The sequence below is a fragment of a genome, unplaced genomic scaffold (assembly GCF_019419815.1).
Source record: "Pyrus x bretschneideri cultivar Hongxiangsu unplaced genomic scaffold, Pyrus_bretschneideri_v1 Contig12, whole genome shotgun sequence".
Lineage (NCBI taxonomy): Eukaryota > Viridiplantae > Streptophyta > Magnoliopsida > Rosales > Rosaceae > Pyrus > Pyrus x bretschneideri.
In genome coordinates, this window is record NW_025999413.1 from 1,431,025 (window position 1) to 1,452,542 (window position 21,518).

General features: G+C 39.4%; 4 protein-coding genes across 4 annotated transcripts; 2 read left to right on the forward strand and 2 right to left on the reverse strand.

Moving 5' to 3' along the window:
• Positions 1 to 1,372: 1,372 nt before the first annotated feature.
• LOC103926969 (glycosylphosphatidylinositol anchor attachment 1 protein) lies at positions 1,373 to 4,673 on the forward strand. The gene is made up of 6 exons (XM_009335857.3): positions 1,373 to 1,599; positions 1,711 to 1,802; positions 1,914 to 2,013; positions 2,301 to 3,159; positions 3,311 to 3,447; positions 3,731 to 4,673. Exons 1-6 carry the CDS (start codon positions 1,499 to 1,501, stop codon positions 4,584 to 4,586), a joined length of 2,145 nt encoding a protein of 714 aa, XP_009334132.1. The 5' UTR covers positions 1,373 to 1,498; the 3' UTR covers positions 4,587 to 4,673.
• A 1,846-nt stretch (positions 4,674 to 6,519) lies between these two features.
• On the forward strand, positions 6,520 to 8,178 carry LOC103926968 (F-box/LRR-repeat protein 4). The gene has a single exon (XM_009335856.3). It carries the CDS (start codon positions 6,535 to 6,537, stop codon positions 7,948 to 7,950), a length of 1,416 nt encoding a protein of 471 aa, XP_009334131.1. The 5' UTR covers positions 6,520 to 6,534; the 3' UTR covers positions 7,951 to 8,178.
• Positions 8,179 to 8,909: 731 nt separating this feature from the next.
• Positions 8,910 to 13,042, reverse strand: LOC103926967. The gene is made up of 10 exons (XM_009335855.3): positions 12,883 to 13,042; positions 12,077 to 12,599; positions 11,855 to 11,932; positions 11,121 to 11,364; positions 10,779 to 11,029; positions 10,468 to 10,668; positions 10,228 to 10,320; positions 10,036 to 10,137; positions 9,545 to 9,941; positions 8,910 to 9,053 (listed from the first exon to the last, which is right to left on the reverse strand). The coding sequence occupies exons 2-10, from the start codon at positions 12,590 to 12,592 to the stop codon at positions 9,022 to 9,024; spliced, it is 1,914 nt and encodes a 637-aa protein (XP_009334130.2). The 5' UTR covers positions 12,593 to 12,599; positions 12,883 to 13,042; the 3' UTR covers positions 8,910 to 9,021.
• Positions 13,043 to 19,920: 6,878 nt separating this feature from the next.
• LOC103926966 (cyclin-dependent protein kinase inhibitor SMR6) lies at positions 19,921 to 20,633 on the reverse strand. Its single transcript, XM_009335853.3, has one exon. The coding sequence runs from the start codon at positions 20,477 to 20,479 to the stop codon at positions 20,147 to 20,149; it is 333 nt and encodes a 110-aa protein (XP_009334128.1). The 5' UTR covers positions 20,480 to 20,633; the 3' UTR covers positions 19,921 to 20,146.
• Between the last annotated feature and the right edge of the window lie 885 nt (positions 20,634 to 21,518).

A 21,518-nucleotide genomic window follows, 5' to 3' on the forward strand; every position in this document is an offset into this window, starting at 1 on the left:
ATTGTCTTTAACCTTCGTCGCTAGCAGTTCTGAGTAGCATGTGCTTGCTGAAGATCAAGCAATTAGCTAGCTACATGGTCGACTTAAGTAGCTTTCTACGTAGCTAGCCTATGATCATCTTTAACCTTTGTCACTAGTAGTTCTGAGTAGCATGTGCTTGCTGAAAATCAAGCAATTAGCTAGTTACATGGTCGACTTAAGTAGCTTTCTACGTAGTGTTTCTGTATACTCACTGTCGTAGTTGATGTCTGTTTCGAAAGGATTGTTTAGGTGCTATAGGGGTGTTGCGGTTCTTTTGCTTGATCATATATCTCACCGATCTTGGTGCACCTTATGTAGTTGTAGGTATTATTTAAAATGGGCTATGCCTATGTTCTTCCCGGTTCTACCTTGAGCCGGTGTTGAGGCCACTTTTACTTGTACGTTATATACAATCTGCATGTCTGTAAAATCGATTTTCTGGAACCCATTGAGAATGTTTTGCTTTTCTATCGAATAACTGTTATTGCTGCGTGCGGAAGATCGAATTACTTTTGGGCATGAATGTTAAAGAACTCCGTAAATGAATGATTTTGTGACCGCAGTGTCAGCATGTAATTCGATTCGTGTGTGCTTTTTTCATGAGACGTGAAAGTAGTTTCGTGATTTACCAATGGTTATCAAAGGCAGTAGTGCAATTGACGTTATACTCCGGTGCATACTAGAAGAAAAATCCGTTGGTTTTGTTTTCTAAAACGTTTGAAGAAAAAAAGGAGGAAATGGGATAAGAGAAGAGGCCAGTGAGAGAATTAAAGCTCTAGCCCAAACTACCGAACATGATTACATAAAGTTTGTTTGGATGTGCTTTTAAAATGACTAAAAGTACTTCTAGTGAAAGTGTTTTTGGAAACAATCCTTAGTAAAAATGCTAGTAAATCCTGGAAAAGCACTTAAAGTGCTTTCTGGAAGAAGCACTAAGCACTTTAAGTGCTTTTGAAACCCAAAAATATTCTAACAACGTTTTCAGTCATTTTAAAAGCACATTTAAACGAGCTCATAGGCTATATCATATATTCTTCATACTTTGCTTCCTAATTCAAATCCTACATCTGCGTTTTAGAATATCGCTTGCATGCCAGTTAGTACTATAGTGAGTAGTATTAGGTTATATTCTACGTCAAACTAAACCGGCATGTTGGTTTAGGTAAACGAAGTGGTGGCTGGCCTGCTGATCAAGCTTTTTGCCAAAATGGCCCATATTATATCAGATAAGCCCAAAGGCCTTTTCGTCTTTTACCCAATAAATAAGCCCAAAAGCCCGATACCACCCTCAAGTCCTCAAGTCCAACCCGCCAACTCGGATCTCGTCGTCTCTGACTCACTTGCGGCTTTTAGCTCAGCTCTTCCTCTTCGTTCCCTACAAATGGACTCCGACTGATGGACTGCGAAACTCACACTTCCCCTAACAGAAACAACCGATCCCATCCGCCATCGGATTTCGAATCCACTCCGGAGAACAATGGCGGAGTGCGGTAGCGAGACCGCCACCGGAGCTAAACCTAAACGTAAACCGATCGTATGGCTGGGGATCTTCCTCATCTCCCACAGCTTCTTGTTCAGGTAATTAATTTAATTTATTTCTATATATTACATCCCCATACTAAATTATTATGGCTGTCACCAGCTAATGCTGATAACGATGAATTGGCGGTCGTTTTTCTCTTTTGTCAGTGTCGTTTTCTCCGCCGCCGGGGTGGTGGCGCTCTTGCTGCTTCCGGTTCTCGCCAAGAACACTTATATTTCCGAGAATGCCCTCATGCCTGGTCAGTTCTCCAATTTCTCTCTATTTTTCACTTCCGTTTGGGTTATTTGTCGAAAAGTATTCGGTTATGAACATTGTTCTGTTGCTGCTGATGTGGTTGCTTAATTCGCAGGCTCCGTGGCGTCTATGCTTTCGAATCAGGAGGTTGCAGAGGCGAATAGATTGGTAAACGATTTGACTAATTCGAATTCGAAGACTCTCGGTTCTGCAATGTATGTCATTCGTTTAAATTTTCGGTGCACTTTATTGTTTATGTTGATTGTAGTCTGTAGAGTGTAGACATTGCTGTTTACCGTTCGAAGTTACTTAAAAAACCAAAATTTAAACTTTTTGCTTCGGGCTCCGGCACTGGAGAGGGAAACTACTGTCTAATATTTAGAGGTTGATTTAAGTACCATGGTAGGTTGCTCAATCGGGCACATTACATCTTAAGTTTTCGACTTTGAAAGTAGATTAGTTGATCGTGTCAGATTTATCAAACTTTTACGGCATGTTTCAGAGGAAGTCAAAGAATCATTGCCCAGCATATGTCGAACTTGGGTGCTGAAGTTAGTTTTCACAAGTTCCATCCTCAGTTAAACCAATTTCACCCGCTCCACTTCTTTTCTAGCCCTGATTCTGGAAGAGTTGAGCAGAACATCAGTTGTGCGTTGCATGGGGTCAATACTGTTGGAATTATTAGAGCACCACGTGGTGATGGGAAGGAAGCTATTGTCTTAGTTACTCCTTTCAATTCAGCTAAAGTGAACCCGAATGAAGCCTTTTCTTTGGGCATTGCATACTCGGTATTTTCCTTGCTCAACAGAGTTCCTTGGCTGGCCAAGGATGTTATATGGCTCGTTGCCGATTCCCAATTTGGAGAGTATGCTGCAGTTTCTGCTTGGCTAAGAGACTATCACACGCCTGTATTTAGTGGACTGGGTACGCTAGATGCAGAAATGTGTCCTGAAAGCAATAATCTGTATGAAATGAATGAGAACCTGTCAACAGAAAGGGCGATTTACGACGGATTTAAACGTGCTGGAACCATGGCTGCAGCTCTTGTCATCAAGGTAGCAGATCGAAGTGAACATTTTGAGGATAGTCTAGGCATCTATGCTGAGGCATCCAATGGGCAGATGCCAAATCTTGACCTCATCAATGTTGTGAATTACTTAGCAGTGCATAGGCAAGGTTTGCGGGTAAAGGTGGAGAAACTTTGGTCTTTACTTGGCTTGAAGTGGCTCAAGACTTTGGGTGAAATATTAGAATCACTAGGACATTTTGCTAGAAGCTTAAATCCCAACTGGAAATTTGGTATCCCAGCTGCTGATTATGTCGAGGGCAGTGCTACACTTGCAAGTTCATTGTACAACCAGGTCAGTCAACTTTCTTTTTGTTGTCTTAGATTACTTTGTTGATACTTTTAAAATTAAGAAGCTAAGAATCTTTGTTTATAGTTTTGAATTTGATGTAAAAGGATATAAAACAAAGATATTTATACTTATATCAAATTCTTCATGATGCCAGGCTTTGGGTATCCCCACTGGTCCTCATGGTGCCTTCCGTGATTACCAAGTTGATGCAATTACGTTGGAAATTTTCCCCCAATTTTCTTCTTTGGAGAACATAGCCAGGCGAAATGATTTACTTCTACGAAGTGCCCGGTTAGTGCTGAATAGCATCTACTTCCTAGAAATATTGATTGCTAATAAGTTGATCATATGCAATTTTCATTTTCATTTGATATGTCATATATAAGATTTTTTATTTTTTATTTTTGGTTTCTGTAAGCATTTAAAGCTTTTTAGGGCATCTTCAATTTTACAGTTCGTTCTTTTTGTTTTCTACATATGCTGTACTTGCGTATGCATCTATGGCATGCAATAATATGAATATTCAGTATTTGAGTGTAAATTTTTGTTGTGGGTTTCTTTTTTATTTATGCAGATTAATTGAAGGAGTCATTCGGTCAGTAAACAACCTTCTAGAGAAGTTTCACCAGTCATTTTTTCTGTACCTATTAACGTCTCCGGCTAAATTTGTGTCAGTGGGAGTCTACATGATTGCTTTTGCCCTACTAGTTGCCCCACTCCCCTTGGTAGCAGCTTCTCTCTATGTTAATTCTAGTAACTCTGATTCTAGTGTGAAAAAAGGGAAACCTGCTTCCTCGGCCATCGTCACTCTCGAATCATGGAAATGGCTATATGCAACAAAGAAGGCTTTTATTGTCCACTTGTGGGGTTCTGTTGTTTCATTACTCCCGTATTTTATCTGTCAAATACCGAGTTGCACCCCAACAACCAGCTTTGCAATCTGGGTTTCGCTTTCAGTTCTCAGCCTTGTGGTCATGTACATGGTTTTGGCTTCTCCGTCTTCTCATGCCAATGAATCTCAACCTCAAAGAGAAGAATGGCCCATCTTGAAATCAGTGACTCTTTCAGCTGCCTTCACTGGTTTGTGTCTCATGTCGGTCATTAACTTTGCTACAGCAGAGATTGGGGGGTTACTGATGGTACCAATGTGCTTGATGGCTCATCCGTTGAAGCCCGATGTTAAAGCTAGGAGCATAAGAACACTTTCAAGGGCGGTTTGCAATCTCATTCTGGGGTTTATTGGGTTCCCGCCAGTTGCTTTTATAGTGTTGAAAGCAAAATTCGAAGGTTCTGGCAGCACTAATGTTGGTGACTTCTGGTCCTGGGTGGAGTCTCTCTGGGCATGGAACAGTGCTACTTACCTCTACATAGGTATGGTTCACCTGCCATGCTGGGCGTTGTGTATTCATATTTTGTTTCATCGTTCTTAACACGTTATAAACAACGTTCACATGAATTTGTAGCTGGTTAGACCTGCAGACAATTAGAAAATGAAGATTACTGCTTTTGTGTGTCTATATTATGTGTGTAGTGACTGTTGTGCAAGTGTGGGATGGGTTTAGAGAATGCATCATTGGACATAAAATTGAGGCTAGTTTCCATGTAATACATGAGAAAAACTTATCTGCAACGGGATGTCATTGTGTCGGTATCCCACATCAATCACTCAAAACAATGCGTTTTAACTTTCTCATAGGCTAGACCAGTGCATGCGTGATTGACTTGGGATACTGATATCTCCGTTGAACAAGTAGGATGGAAATTAAATGCAGTAAAAGAGACTGATGAGGACCTATTGCCCTGCTGGCTTAGGCCATTTGCCAGGTAAGGAATTTAGGCCGTAGAATAAAGATGGTTGTGGTTCGAAGGTCCTACACAACACAGCTAGTGTTTCATTTCTTTTTGTATTTTGGTTGGTTTAGTGTCACTTTAGATGTATAAATACACATTCAAGAGTTCTACGGCTGTGATTGCTATACCGTCGCATAACAAGGTGTCAATCAAATATAGAACAACCTTAAATACTACTACATTCAAGGGGTAAATGAATATACATTGTTAACCGCTTGAGCTACAAGTTTTATGTAAACACGTTGTGCGTGAATTCTTCTTAAGCAGAGATATTTTCATACGATCAGGTTTTTTGTTTTTGTTTTTGTTTTTTTTTAACAAACGATAGTATTTACTAAGGGAGTAGGGGATGAACTAAGTTTTACACTGAACCAGCCATTATAATGTGGTTCAATTTAGCTTTTGGTAATAATCAAATCTAAGACATTTTACTTACAAGTAAAGATGAATAATACTAGACCGTAATATCAAATGGTCTCAATAAAATTAGTATAAATACTTACATGTTAAAAATGCACTATCAATCTAATTGAATGATTATTGATATAAAAAATTAGTGACCTTGAATAGTTAAACGGATAGATATTTCTCTTCGTGTTAGGTGACGGATCTTCTCAACTTAAAGATTTAACATTTTAAGGATTTTCTCAACTCAAAAATTTAACATTTTACGGCACGACCTGATAACAATTATGATGAGAGATCTTCTAGATAAGTATCTTACATCTGAATTGGATTCTCCCTGATTAAAGAATTTTTTTCTAATTGTTCGGAAATAATTAAAAGATTTTCTAAAAGAAATACACGCATGGGAGAATCTCTAGGACCTTTATCATTCTCGTGTTGTAGGCTTTCCTTTTCAGTGGTTGAACTTGCTTGGGACGGGGTACACGATAATCACAAACTTACGGCTGCCGTTGGATGATGGTAGAGTCTATCATTAGTTACTTTTCTGGGTCCCACTGCCCCTCACTTCACACGCCTTGTCGCGCGTGTGAGTCACGTAACCCCTTGAGAACGTTGCTAAGAAGAAATTTTTAATTGTGATGAAAACACGGATGGTACATCACGTGGTTTTATGTAAGTAATGAAAAATTTTAATTTTTAAGTTATTAACATCTTAACACATGTATCTCATAATTTATATAAGAACATATGATGTACTATCTCGTGTAACGGTCATATCGAAAAATCTCTCGTTGATATGTGAACGCACTTGAAACTTTGAACTGCAATTAAAGCAAACTCCCCACAGAATCTAGTAAGCAAAACCAAATGAAAACAAAGCACCAGCAAAGCAAATAACCAAATAGTTGATGCTGCCAAAAAGTCTTTACACTTCATCTGCAATTCTGACGTTACGTGCCAATAATATATAGTTACCGATTTGTGATTTTACAGACACTAATGCTACGACGACGGTATACTCGTAAGGGGCTCATCTCCATTTGGGTAGGTGGTGACTCGAAAGTAGTTTTATAGAAGAATATATTTAGATGCTGAAGGTTACGAAAAATTGAGAAAGAGATGGACAAGGAGCTATGTGATGAACTACTTCAAGAAGTCTTCCTAAGGCTGCCACCATCAACCTCCTCCACCGTTTCTTTGGTCTCCAAGCGGTGGCTCCACCTCTACCGCACCTCCACCACCTCCCTCTCTCTCCGTCTCAGCCCTCATCCTTCCACCCTCCCTTCTCTCTCCTCCATCCTCTCTCACTACCCTTTCCTCTCTACCCTCTCTCTCCTCTTACCCCCCGACCCTCCCACTGTCGGAAAAACCACCGCTTTTTCCGACCACCTCCTCCTCCTAGTCTCCTCCTTCTGCCCCAAGCTTCACAGCCTCAGGTTCTTAGCCGGCCCTGTCTCTCTTTCCTCCCTCACTTCTCTCTCCTCATCATGTACCCACCTCACCTCTCTCTGCATCAATCTGTCCAGGCCTCTGTTCCTCATGTGGGTCCTCAAGTTTCGGTCTTTGAAGGAACTGTCGATCAGGGTTTGCTCTGGGGGCGGCGTTGACCCCAATTGGGAACATGGGTTTTCTGCAGAGGAGGATTCGGCTGCAGAATTGGGTTTGGAGAGTCTCTGTTTATCTGGAATCGGAGATGACGATAGGGGCTTTGGGTGGCTGTGGAGGAGCTGCAGAAAGCTGAAGAAACTGCAGTTGAAGAGCTGTGAAGGGATTGGGGATGGAGGGTCATTTTCGTCATTTGCCATGTGTTTGCAGGGTGTTCAGGAGCTGGAGCTCCGGACTTGTAGGGCGATAATCGACGGCGTTCTACTGAAAGTGGCGGAGAATTGTGATTCTCTGACTTCACTCTTGGTTTATGATGGTGGCAGCAGAGATGGTCTGCTTAGATTCTTCAGCCGAAGGCGTTGTAACCTGCGAAAACTCGATTTTCGATTGCCTCTCGACCTTAATAACGATCATCTGTTGGCTGTGGCGAAGAATTTCAGAAGCATTTCAAGTATTAAGCTTCAAAGTTGCTGTCTTGTGAGTGGTGAAGGCATCAAGGCTCTTGCTATCGCTGCGAGTTCTGGCCTCGAAGAATTGGCACTGGTGAATTGTGACGTGGTTGAAAGAGAACCGGGGTTGTTGGCCACATTAGGACAGAATTTGAGGCAATTGAGGAAGCTGGATTTGTCTTATAACGAAATGTTGGCGGATAAAGAGTTTGTATCGATGTTAGTTTCGTGTAATAATTTGGTTGATTTGAGATTGAGAGGGTGCGGAAGGCTTACTTATGCAGCCGTGGTTTCGATTTTTAAGAGCTGTAAGCATTTGGAGAGTGTTGATATCATGCACTGTCGTGAGATTCGAGCTGACGCGATTGAGTTTTTGGTGCTCAGCTGCCCTCGGCTGAGACAGGTGCAGGTGGAGCAAAGCAAGGTAACGGATGTCGCAAAGACTTGGGCCTCATGTGAGTTCGTTGCGGCTGATGCTTGATTCGGCAAAGCTACAAATGTATGTTTATGTTAATAACATGTTTCGAAGGAAGCGAAACAGGTATTTATCGATTCACTATACTTGTTCTGTTTTAAATTGTATGTATGTTTGTTGTCTGGAGATGAACTCCAGAAGAGCAGCTCGTGCTCCTCTCTGAATATGGTACTTGTATGTGTATGAATGTTGATTATTTATAAATCATAAGAGTATTGCATCGGTTACATCTAATTATCCGGTTTCGTTGGAAGCAAACCAGTTGAAACAAAATATATGATTTGGTTCTGCAGTCAAGAAAAGTAGTATGTTGCTCCGGTTGTATAAGATTTTATCTTAAGAACCCATGTGCTGCTGTTTGGCCTCGAATGATTAGTGAAGAGCGGATGAAACATGCCGCGAAGTTTACTTTTCGAGCTGAATTTTGATCCGGCTCTGATAGTCTCATGCTTGTGCTTGTAAATAGTTCATCGGGAATTCTTTGAACGTTTCAAAATGCATAACTGAGCATCTGTTTCAGTTCCTAAACCCTGATCGTGCAGCCACTGATTGTGTAAGACTCTGTTTTCGGGTTCTTAGGTGGTTCCGTCTCCCCTAGTTTCCGGCTGTTTTTTAGTTAGGTTGGTTGGTTGATTCTGTATGGATGCATTTAAAGATGCAAAGTCGTTCCCATTTGATTGGATTTCTGGATTAAAAGTCATTCTCTTGGTTGGTTGGTTGGATGGATTCGAAAACTCAACAAATTAACAACAAATGATTTAAGTTTTGCAAGGAGAGCAGTCCAACGGCAAACGTGGTCCGGATGTTCCTACACAAGTTTTTCTCTTGAAATACACGACCTGCTTGGGAAGCAAACATGGTTGTTCTCTGGTCGATATTGATCAGAGAACTCATTCAATCAAGATTTTAGTGAAATCTAAGTCTATTCAAAGGGTCATTGGTTCATCGCTCTCCATGGTGGCCGTCGGCGACCGCTCGCCAACCCTTTCTCCATTGCTGCGGTATCTAGGTTGAATTTCCGCTAACAGCCTTATTTGACCCAACAGGACACAAGCATAGCTGATAAGTGATGAGATTTCATCTTCTGGATCGGAAACTCCGTGAATGGCCTGAGAATAGAGAACGCAAACAATCATAGTTACGACCTCCAACACCGTATGAATTGAGTGCCAAGAGAAAAATCTCAGATATAAACTCGAGTTTATGCAGTGTAAACAATAGCTAAATGGAGAAAAAATATATAAAAAAAAGACCAATGTATACGTTAAGAGACCGTTGCAAAGTTTGCCTCTTGAGATGTCGAATTTCATGTCCCTAAATGTGCATATAACCGGAGTTTTAAAGCCATTTTAGGTCATTGAACAAAAAAACAGACATAAACGCATCCTACTTTGGACTGTTTGTCAATTAGGAATTATGAAGCAGTTGATACGTTCGTGGTGCCCGACTCCTATTCTTCCCTATCAGTCTTTTAACAAACAAGAAAAAATAAAACTCTTAATGCAAATGAATCGTGCTTCAATATATCCATATTTCCGCGAAAACATATATGATAAGTAACTCGTAAGAAAATAGAAAGTCAGTGTTCAAAGATGCATACCATTTCGGGTGAGTAGATTTCCAGTAGGCCTCTCGATCGGGGAAGGGGGCTGCATATGACTCGTCAACTGTACTAGTAAACCTTCAAACCTATTCATTTGATCTGATAGCAAACCCTCAAGACGACCAAATTGCTCTTTCAAGCCCTGTATCTCAGCAGCACTCTTTTGTTCATACTCTTCTTGTCGCTGCTTTGCTTCTTCAAGTTGCCTTTTGAGTTCACTAACAGTATATGACGATGACGATGACGGTGTTCCCCATAACTCTTTTGGGGTTACACCACCGTAACCACGTAATCTCGAGGGACGCTCAGGTCCAAAAACCTTGACAAAAATCTCGTCTTCTGTCATCTGTGAGTTCTCCGCAGCCATTTGAGCATACAATTTCTTGAGCTTTGACTGCGTTCACAAAATGGAACTCAACACACGTATTAAAATAACTAATAATTAGGCATGCTTGCAGCTTTAGTTTAATTACAGGTTCAATATATACCAATGCCTCCTGTGTAGCTGGATTTGGAGCCTGTCCATCAGGCCGAACATGGGTGCGTTCCCAGAAAAGTGTACGGCCAGGCTCATTTCCAGTCTTCTTTTTCTGCCATTGCAACCAAAAAACAAGAAGAGAGATGAGAATGCCAGTAAAATATTACTAAACACAAGATGCAGTAAGTGAAACAGGTCATACCTCTTCCTCGAGGACTTGCGAGAAACTCTTGGACCCACACGTGTGAATTATGGTATTCTTGGAACGATTCTCCTTGTATTGCTTACTGATTTTCTGCATTCAAGGAAAGGACCATTAATGTATAACAATCTAACTACAGAGTAGATAACTGAAAGGAAAATAGGGAATAACGTAATTCTTGATTTTTTTTTTCCCCTTGTTATCTTCTTTGATATCATGATATCTAACATTTGGTAGTACCTGCCATTCAGGTGAGGTCCACAAGTTTACAAGATACTGCCAATCCTCCTCTGTAACATTTGGTGGTACTTTTTCACGTGCTTCCTCAGTCGTCTCACATGTTTCAAACCACGTCGTCTTCAGATGATGCCGATAACTGTTGTAGGATCTATGAATCTGATCCAAAACCCATTTCATGTGATCTTCGACTTTGAAACGCTTCTGAAAAACATACATGAAGATATATTACACAATAAACATGGCAAAATGGGATTCAAGGGAAAATCAATTGTTACAGTGTGAACCAATTCTATGATTTTTGTTGTACTAACCAAAATATGTTCAAATGCCTTCTGTTTAATATCAGATGGGATTTCCTTCCATGACTTAACCTGTAGGGGTATCTCCCGGGTTTGCCTAACCAGGGCTGTACACTCTGATTTGAAGAAAGTGGTGGTTTGACCTACGGGTCTCCGGTTCTTCCAGCTGAGTTCAAATCTTTCCCCGATAGGAAGTTGAGCTAGTCTAAGGTTACGGGTAGGTCCTCGCGTCTTCCTTTTCCCCACATTAGAGCTTAGTAAAACTAAAAAGAATCTAATCAAAAATTTAACAAAAATGATAGTAGCCCACACTGGTAATGTTATACATTCATAAAAGTAATGTGAAACCCTTACGGTTACTTGCCCCGGGTTCTTTACTGCACAAACCAGCAGCTGTCCAATATTTCATGAATTTCTCCTCCACGCGTTTCATAAGGTTCAAAACAAAGTTACCCTCATTGTAATAGCTGCAACAGTTCTTCCAAATGCATTGGACATCCTTGAATACATCCTCCGCATTCATATACTTGGTACCATTTTGAAGATGGCTGCATATAGTTCCAAAATCCATTGGTGTATCTACGACATCAAAGTAATCCTGGTTCCAGAAAGGACAAAAAGAAACAAAAGAGAAGATAAAACAGTAAGGCAGAGAAATAATCATGATCGAAAGGAAACAGCGCATTTCAGAACACATATGACATGCATAACGGCGTTCAGCATTATATTGTGATTACCAAGAACTCATTTTGTATACCTACTACCTAGATAGCTAAGTCATAGTTCGGTGGACAAAACAAAAGACTCGGGTCAATTTTCCACTAAATTTCCAAGCTTAATGGTAGTCAAGTTTGTTACCACAGGCAAGTTTTTTACATGTTTGACATGGTACCTTGATATACTTGATGCTAAAAGCCGCAATCCCCTCTTAGAAGCTCTTAATACCCCAATAGAGATACGGGATTATTTCACTTTTTTACACACAAAAAGAAGACAGACACCAGATTGTGGTACATCAAAATGATCACCGAGTCATGCTATTACTTAAGAAAAAGATTAAGACTACGCATATCGAAAGTCACACTCACAGGTAATCTCATAGCAACTGGATCCACGGGAGTGTTGAAAGGTACAGCTGCATCCATTTTCATAACCTTCTTAATGACCTAAAATGTAAAATCGTTCAAGAACAGCAGTAACTAGTAAGTTCAATCACATTAAGCATAAGAATATAGAAAAGACTATACAAGCAGAGCCCGAAATTGTAAACCAAAACGATATGGAAACCTGTTACAAAATATATATCATACCGCCAAGGCAGCACTCAATTCTTTCTTGTTACAGGGAGGATCCTGCAACGGCATTACTTGCTCATTCTGGACTCTACTCCAAGAACCTAAGACGGTCAATGGCATATTTTGTGCGTGATCGTTCTGGTTGGATGAGTTTCCCATCTGGAGATCACCTTCACCATACCTGCTAAGCAAGTTCTGCACCACAGTGCTTACATTTTGATCACCATCTGACCAGTCACTCTCCATTGAAGAAGGATCACTAACCGAATCATTCTCCAATTCAGGGTTACAATCCTCATCATCACGGTCTTCATCATCAGATTGATTCCACCCAAAATCATTTCTTTCTTCTTCAACGTTCTGGTTAACAAAACTCAAGAACGCTTTCTCATTCTCATTGACCACTCTCTCATTGACCAATCTTTCACTGACCACTCTCTCACTGACCACTCTTTCACTGACCACACCCGGAGCCGGATTTTTTCGTGGCCTTCCCCTTCCCGTTCCCGGGAATGCTTGTTTCCGCTTCATGATCTACCTACAAATATTCAAAATTTAAAGGAAATCAGATACATTATATACAACAGCAATCGTATGCCAAAACGAATCCTATTTCGGCTATTAAAAGCTTCAAAATTCGTTGAATTCATTTCAAAGGGAAACAGAAATCAGTCAAAGATACTATCTTTTAGTGACAATTGAGCGGCATAAAAGCTTAGTTACCGTAAATTTCACTTCACGGCGACCTATACATACACACATATTATAGATGTAAGTTTATCTGAAACAAAAGGATGCAAGACCCAGAATCGTGTAGTTACCTCTTTCCTGTACGAATTGGATCGCAGGAGATCAGGATTTGGGGAAGTTGGACAATTGGGGATTTAGGGTTTTGAATACCTGGATTTTATCTGGAGTCCTCGCAGTGACAACCAGCACGCGCATTGTCGCGGTAGGTGTGTATTGTGGGGACATACCGCTTAAACTGTTACGGATACTTTTATAAAGCCAACCAACCAGAATTTTGTCATTAATGAGTAAATGGAGGGTTTGGTCACAAAAAAAAAAAAATTGTAAATCAACGGATTCGTCGCAGCTCAATGGGCTAAGCACTTCGCCCTTCCGTTTGAGGTCTCGAGTTTGATTTCTCCATCTTCAATAGTGCTTATATGAAAGAATGTCAATTACATTAGATTCGATTCGGTTAAAAAGTGAGCAATTTTTTACACGTTATGGATGCGAGACTTTTTGTTTCGTAATATTTTTTTTTTGTTTTGTAAATACGGTACATTTATTTTGTAAGCAAGCAAGTCAACTATCGCTAAAAAGATAATTCAAACTGAATTCGACCACTTGGTAGAGGAGTAGGTGATATTTTTTAGTGCATGTTTTCCATATTGATAAGAAGGTTTTGTTACTTTTTAGGAAAGTCAGTCATATTAATCCACTGTACTTAATGTACTCATTATTTGTGTCTTATCTCCGTTAATCCAGTTACATAAACCGTTAAATTACTGACGCACAGACATACCAGTGAGCCCTTTGAAATATTCGGCCCTGGGCTAGCTTGCCAATTGAGGCTGCCCTTGGCCCAAATATGGGATGGATCTTTTAGTCAAATTCATTGTGGACCATGACTGGACATGATCTTGGGCCATTTTCAGCTAAATGAGGCCCTTTGGACCAGTGCACACGGGGGCCCATTTTTAGACCAAATCTTTCAACGGTCAGGAATTGGTATCAGTGGGACCCAACACAAAATCAGCGGTGCTGTGACAGCTTGGAGAAACATAGGAAAAAGCATCTAGCCGTCACACGGCTCTCACGTTTAGCGGGGCATCAAAACTTTTGGCGCGAAAATAAATGAATAAAAAAATTGGTGGTTTTCAAAGGGGCAAGTTCCCGCCAAAATTGTCGGGCAGTTCGGGCAGGCAGCATGGCGGGTTGGGTCTCTCTTCTCTGCTGGGGACATTGGGGTGGGCAAGAGCCGGCTGAAACCGCGTGAAAACAAGTCAAGCTTGTGAGGGCCAACGGGCCAAACGGAACGAAATTCGATAAAATTAATTAAAAATTGCAGGAAAAAAAAATGAATATTTAGTAATTATGTAATTTGTAAAGGTAGTGCTATTTTCACATATCTGATTTTATCTCACACATACTTTTATAATTTTCGTCATGAATTTTCTTCAATTTATTTGACCCGATGATCGAAAATTAAGAGGGATGTGAAATGTAAAATGGGTGTGTAGACCCTTTGCAAATTTGAGAAAAGTTGGTTTAACGTTACTATTCTAACTACTTAGTACTATTGTCTCATGTTATTCATCTTCACTTGAAAGTAAAAGATCTTAGATTTAATTCAGGCGAATTCAAACTCTACTATTAAAGGTAACTCATTTTGAAGCTTATAACACTCCCTTCATCTTGTAATGTAGATAATATCGTATGTCCTAAAAAAAAGTTATTATTCAAAACATTAGGATTAGAATCTTGAGATGGTCTTAGGATTCCTTGGAAGGACCATGTGTACGTGTTTACCACCTTTCTTTCCATTCATTGGATTCCTTCGTTCTTTTTACCCAACCCTAACCCTATCTCCTACCCCCTAACCTGGTTGCCCTCCCTCACGACAGAAATTATAAAAAGGCGATCATAAAATCCGATTCAAGTAATTTGATTACTATGCTTAAGAGAGAAAACTATTCAGATTAGTATGCTTAAGAGAGAAACAATTCAGATATCATGATTGATAGCATTATTTATGACATTCGAAAGCTAGCGACAGAAGCGGAGTCCGTTGAGCTTTCCTACGTGCCTCGAGCTTGCAACAGGGTAACTCACTCGATGGCTTCGTTGGTAAACAGAATGGGGCAATCACAAATAGGGTTTACTTTTTTCGAAAATTCTGCTTAGTATTATTGATGAGAAAACATTGATATTCGTCTTAGATTCAATGAAAATTTGACGCTCGACAAAAAAAAAAAACCATTACTATATACATATAGTAGACTGAATAATTAATTATCATTAATTATAATTTATGATGCTTAGTGCTATGTTTCACTAACTACCATGCATTATATTTTGGTATTTTGGTTGAAGCCCACATGGGTAGTGTATTTGTTTAGCCCTTCGAAGATCTATCTGATCTTGTGTTTCGGTAATGCATACATGCTTCTGTAATAATTAAAAATTTTGATTAACACATGTGCTCTTTACTAATCAAATTTTAAGGAGCTCAAACCAACTTTTGACTACCTTGGAAGCATGGTTCATGGAACAATTATTCTCTACCGCTCATAAACTATTGTGGAGGTCGTTTGGTATAACAGATCGGATAGGAAGGAATAACTTTAGTTCTTCAAGGCACAATGAAGGTAAATGAGAACGATTCTTCGTTTCTATGAGATTAAAAAGGATTGGATGTGTAGAAAACTTCTTTCTTCTAATTCTCTCATTTTTTTGAGAGGATTGGAATGGATACTTTTTTTTACTTGAGTAATCCTTCTCCTACCGTTAAGTTAATCACAATGTTTTTTTTTTTTTTCTTCTTTCCTGTACCTTAAAAATAGTGTCTTATCCCATTCAAGTTCGATCATGTTACGAAACGAAGTCTTGAAATACGAAGACTAGTATAACAGTAAGAGAATTGTTATCAGCACATCAAAATTCTCATTTTGCACCTCAAACTTCTTTATTTAAAAAGAAATATATACTTATGAGAAATGCGAAATGAGATTTTTTTTTTTAATACCAATAGCAGTTTTCTATCAGTAATTGAACTAATAATACCACCAAACGATGTTATAGGGGAGAAAATTTTCATTGTGATGGAAATACGAGTGGTACACCACGTGTTTTTATGTAAGTGGTGGGAAATTTTATTTTTTAAGTTATTAACTTTTTAACACACATATCCCACAATTTGTATAATGACACATGGTGTACCACCTTGTGTGCCGGTCACACTGAAAAAATTCTCGTTATAGGGACTAAGAAACTCTCTTAAATCAACAACAAGAAAGTAATTATATCGTTGATCAGGAGACAAACCATCACTAATTTGACCATAACGAGAAGAAATAAATAGTTTAGTCTGGCTAGCAAGACTTGAAAGTGGAATTTGAATGATGTTTCAAACCCTAATTAAGATATTTGTGACAATTAAAAAGGGTCAATCACTTTAATTAGTTGAACTAAAATTCTGTGGAGACTGAGAAGCAACTTTCATGTTGTCTTCTTCCAAGGAGACGATGTATATTTCGATCCTCGCAGACAAGAAATCGAGGATTTTAGCTAGCCAGCCGGATAAGGACATGGCTAGTGCTGTTCCATGAGGACAAGCACAAGTCCAATTCATCAGGTCTATATTCCAATTTCGTGAACAGTTTTATCTCAGAGATCTGCAAATTGCCCCATTTGAAAATGATTGTTTGCCTTGGTGCTATTACAATTTACAAGCAGGTTGTGAATTTGAAGAAGCGGAGAAAAACTCGCATGTGACGGGAGTACATCCCGTGCCTATCGCTTTCAATTGATGAGCGAGGAAGGGAGAGAGGGGATATGTTCTAGGGATGGTAAGTATTTATTGAAGGAACGACACATGCATCCTCTAGACACTACTGAAGATTTTTTTTTTTTTTTGGGACAAAGCGATATTCTAATTTTATATAAATTATTAAAGAGGGATTTGAATGCAGAATTGTGAGCGCATACTATTTAAATCAACTTAATTACGCTTAAATTTGTAAACAATCAAGGTTTTACGTTAAATTTTCAAAGATAAAATGAAAGAGAGTGAGTCCACTTCCATACAAAATGGTGGTTTCAATATTGGTGTTACAAATTCTAACTGCTCCAAAATCCATATAGAAATATTCTTGAGAATTGCATGCAATCAAAGCAAGGTTCTAAAAGACGCTAGACACTAGTCGGACGATATGTTGGGGCCTAGCAGACTAAGTGGATTTAAGTAAATCTATTATATTTCGTGCATAGAAGTGTTTGTTTATACTTAAAATATATATAATTTCATCACAAACTACAAAGTAGAATGATATATATATTATGAAGTATTGGAACATAATGAAAACATAGGGAACAAACATATAATGTGTGTTCATTTAAGTATACAACAAGTCCCTAATAATTTTATTGTAAAAAATAAAATGTAAAATTAAAGTTATCTATTTTCTGTCTAAGTGAGTCGCAAGTTAGGCAGGTCTGGGCAAGCTCGGCGGGCGCCTCAACAGGTCTAGGCGTCATTTCTTAATTTTCAAATACCTAGGCATTAATAGGGGGTGATCAGCCACCGAGCGTCTAGACGGCGCTAAACGGAGACTTTTAAAACAGTGAATCAAAGTATTGCATCTTTGTAATATCCAATAAACAATACAAACCAAAAAAGAAAAAAGAAAAGCAGAAAGTCAAAATTAACCATCTGACTTCTCATTAGAAAAACCCTAATAAACAATCAATTTCATGTGACATCCAAGTCTAACTACACCGCTAAGATGTCTATCCAATCCGAAAAATGTCCCCAATCAAAACAAAAATAGGACCTTAATTTTGAATAGAGATCCTCTCTGGATTTCTGAGTTCGAAGTCCAAGATTAGGAGATTCATACCACTTATTTTAAATACTATAACACTTATTAGTCTATTTCACTGGTTTACCTCACACAAATCAAGAGTTTGAATCTCTCTTTCTTCAATGGCTTTGATCTCCTAATCCTTAAACTCCGAACATAGATATCCCAAAAGGATCTCAATTCCTTGTTTTTAACTAAAACTTGTTGTACGCTTTCTTTAAAAGCCAAAAGAAAAACCTAAAGGATTCTAATCCCTAGAACCCCTTTGTTTAATCTCGCTTAATCACGTTTTTAAACAAATCCCCTGATCATGCAAAAGCATATCCTCCCTAATCCATAAAAAATGGGTTGTTTGGGTGCAAGATAAACATGCCCTAACCTTATCCAAAAAGAGTACACCAAATCGACAACTTGTCTTTGTCATCAAGTGCCGAAAACGTTTAACTTGAAGCTCTACCAAACTAGGCCTTCCAGCCCCACATAGGATTCTAATCTATCACCTTATATTGTATTGTGCTTTGTCTTTAACAGTGAAAGAAGCCTTACATGGAGATAGGGTTTCGAGGTGAGGTGGGGACATCTGATTGGCAGATTAAAAGCAGAGCATGGAATTAAAAAGATACTTGAAGTTGAAAATCAAAGCATCCGTGCAGCAGCTGTAGCATCTCAGCCATGAAAAAGATTTACTTTTACATGCTTTGGGCAAACATTAGGGTTTTCAGCCAGTTTTTCTCTCAACAATATGCTCATTCTTTGTTATTATCAACAATGTTTAGCATACAATATATTAATAACAAAACGTATTGACATATTATCAATAATCCGTCTTTTTTATAAAGAACAGACGTCGTACACAGGTTTAGCTACTCAACCAGCTAGACATACAAGTGTATGGTAGGAATTATGACCCTCAACGCATACAGTACATGTGTGTTTGTGCACTAAAAAGAGGAAGGTATTGGAGGCACAGGCTTAGCTAGTTTCCCAGCCATCTCTCAGTTTAGCTCAAAATATCTCTGCTCAAATGCCAATCATTCATTTGTTTCTGGGGGGTAGAGAGAGAGATTCACTCTGGCAGCCGTTTATTTCAGCTTCACTAAATTCAGCATCCATGTAAACCAGTGAGAGAGCTCACTTCTGGTTGTTGCAGGCTGCCAGCTGCCATGTTTAGCAATCTCAAAAACTACAGTAGCTTAAAATTTTGAAAACAATAATAACTAAAACATATTTAATGATTTTCACTTGCAGAGTTATTTAACTAAAAATATTTAGCATTTCTGTGTGATCCATTTTTGAATTTTCGTCATTCTAAAAATCTCATTCTACACTTATCATATCCCGGTCTGGGCGGGACCACTTCCCGGGTCCGACTCCACCGTAGCACGATATTGTCCGCTTTGGGCCTCCAACACACCCTCACGGTTTTGTTTCTAGGAACTCACACGAGAACTTCCCAGTGGGTCACCCATCATGGGAGTGCTCTCGCGCGCTACTCGATTAACTTCAGAGTTCTAACGGACCCCGAAGCCAGTGAGCTCCCAAAAGGTCTCGTGTTAGATAGAGATGAGAATATACATATAAGGATCACTCGCCTGGGTGATGTGGGATGTCACAATCCATCCCCCTTAGGGGCCCGACGTTCTCATCGACACACCACAACCAGTGTTAGACTCTGATACCAAATTATCACATCCTGGCTCAGGCAGACCACTTCCCGGGCCCGACTTCACCGTAGCACAATATGTCCGCTTTGGGACCCCAGCACATCCTTATGGTTTTGTTTCTGAGAACTCAGACGAAAACTTCCCAGTGGGTCACCCATCATGGGAGTGCTATCGCGCGCTACTCGCTTAACTTCAGAATTCCAACGAAACCCGAAGCCAGTGAGCTCCCAAAAGGCCTCGTGTTAGGTAGAGATAGGAATATACATAAAAAGATCACTCCCCTGGACGATATGGGATGTCACAACACTCATCATAAGTGTATTTTTTTTTAATTATAAAAAGTTTAAAGTACAAAATGAAAATTTTAAAATGCTAATAACAATTCCCTTCAAACATTCAACATTAAAGAGTTTTATGATAATCCATAGTAATCAGAGTCAGCGTTATTACCAATATTGCAATTTTCAACTAAAATTAGCCAGTATAGTTTAATGTACCAAATGAATTAACGAATCATTATATTATATGAAGTTATGAACTAGAACAAAAAAATTATAAATTAAAACTTGTCAAAATATATGAAGTTATGAACTCAGCTTCTCTCTGGGAATAAAAACTTGACCTAAAAACTAATCTGGAAAATAACCATTACATAAAAGATTTCATCTTTGTACAACACAGGTGCTTTTGCTCTGCTGAGCGGCGCCAGGATTTAGAGAGACAGACCAACAGCCCACTATTCACTAAGACAAATAAATAAAAGTAAAACCACAGCAAAAACTCCTAATCTCTGCTCTAATTCTTTGCTCTTGGCAGCCTAAATATTGAACTCAGTTTGCTTTCTCAACATGGAGCTTGAACACCGTTTCCAAATCCGGCGGAGTAAAAAACTCCTTCACGCCATTGAAGTTGCATCTGGAAGGAGGCCGGCTCTTTCTCGGCGCCGGCGGGCACGAAAATATCTCCGGTATTCTTGTTTCTTTCGTTGTTGGGGTTGTCGAATACGCCTCCTCTTCTTCTCCGTCGTCGCTCTCTTTCCCCCTCGCCGGTTTCGTGTTCACTGGCTTTAAGCAAGTCCGGACTGAGATTCCGGCGATTACCCACTTCTTCCCTTCGGATTCCATGCCTCCGTCCGCGACCTGGGACTTCTTCGAAAAACCCATGTCTCAGTTTCTGAAGCTGTTTTCCTCGCGGAAATCCAGCCAAAACAGAGCAAAAAAGGTGGGATTTTGATGCGAGAATCAGAACAAATCAAGTAAAAAAAAGATGGGTTTTGATCTGGGAATCGGAACAAACCAAGAGAACAAGCTGAGAGAATCGGAGGGAGAAAGATTGGAAGAAAGAGTGAGAGAAAAGGGTCTTTGCTTCTTCTTCTTTGAGGAAGCTAAAGACTTTTAAGGCGGCTGGAGAGAGAGAAAGAGGAGGGAAATTGGACGGTTTGATTGAAAACAAAAGTTTTTTAGAGAGAGAAAATAAATTAGAAAGAAAGAGCTTTTGTGCTGAGGAATAAAGATGTATATATATATATATAGATACATGTATATGTATTGGCAAAAGTTAAAACAAGGCTAATCAGTGTGGGAATTGAAAGAGAGAGCTGCCCGGGATTTTGCGGGCAGCCCCAAACCGAGTGAAATGGATTTTGGCGCCCAAAGTTTTGAGGTTTGGTTACCAACGGCTCTTTTTCCCGCTATGGGTTGAACTGTGAGATTACGGTTTTGCCCTTGTTAAGAATTATTACTTTCTGGGGACTGGTGCTGGCCTGTCAGTGCACAATCACCGGCATATGGAACGTCGTCGTGTTAAGGTTAAATCAACGGTGTACTATTTATTGTCTGGTTCTGACCAACCTTAACCTGGGCCTGGGCCAAAATCAGCAGGCTTCAGACTTCAGTTCAGCCTTTTGGTTGAATTATCTGGTAAGGTCCAAAAAGGGAACACCTCATGTTGGCCGAGTGCCGCGCTGACAGCATCTCAAGTTAATTATGTATAATTATTTATATAATTGATTTGAGATAATGTCAATTAGTACAACTGCATGGAGTTCTTTTCTCATAACAGACCGCTTTACAAAAATTTTAAAGAAAAATTAAATAGTCAAAACTCAAAAGGCAGAATAAGTAGCGTTTTCAATGGCGAATGGTTGTCGAGTGTGATTCATCTATTTACTTAATTCAAATGGGAGTTATGAATCAAGAAAAG

Bases quoted from the DNA above. Each gene is read 5' to 3' on its own strand.
- LOC103926968 (XM_009335856.3), top strand. From the start codon at position 6,535: ATGGACAAGGAGCTATGTGATGAACTACTTCAAGAAGTCTTCCTAAGG.
- LOC103926969 (XM_009335857.3), top strand. From the start codon at position 1,499: ATGGCGGAGTGCGGTAGCGAGACCGCCACCGGAGCTAAACCTAAACGT. The intron at 2,014-2,300 runs GTATGTCATTCG...GGCATGTTTCAG, and splicing joins AAGACTCTCGGTTCTGCAAT to AGGAAGTCAAAGAATCATTG. The intron at 3,160-3,310 runs GTCAGTCAACTT...TCATGATGCCAG, and splicing joins CAAGTTCATTGTACAACCAG to GCTTTGGGTATCCCCACTGG.
- LOC103926967 (XM_009335855.3), bottom strand. From the start codon at position 12,592: ATGAAGCGGAAACAAGCATTCCCGGGAACGGGAAGGGGAAGGCCACGA. The intron at 10,321-10,467 runs GTACTACCAAAT...CCTTGAATGCAG, and splicing joins GGACCTCACCTGAATGGCAG to AAAATCAGTAAGCAATACAA. The intron at 10,138-10,227 runs GTATGACCTGTT...TTGCAATGGCAG, and splicing joins CGCAAGTCCTCGAGGAAGAG to AAAAAGAAGACTGGAAATGA.
- LOC103926966 (XM_009335853.3), bottom strand. From the start codon at position 20,479: ATGGGTTTTTCGAAGAAGTCCCAGGTCGCGGACGGAGGCATGGAATCC.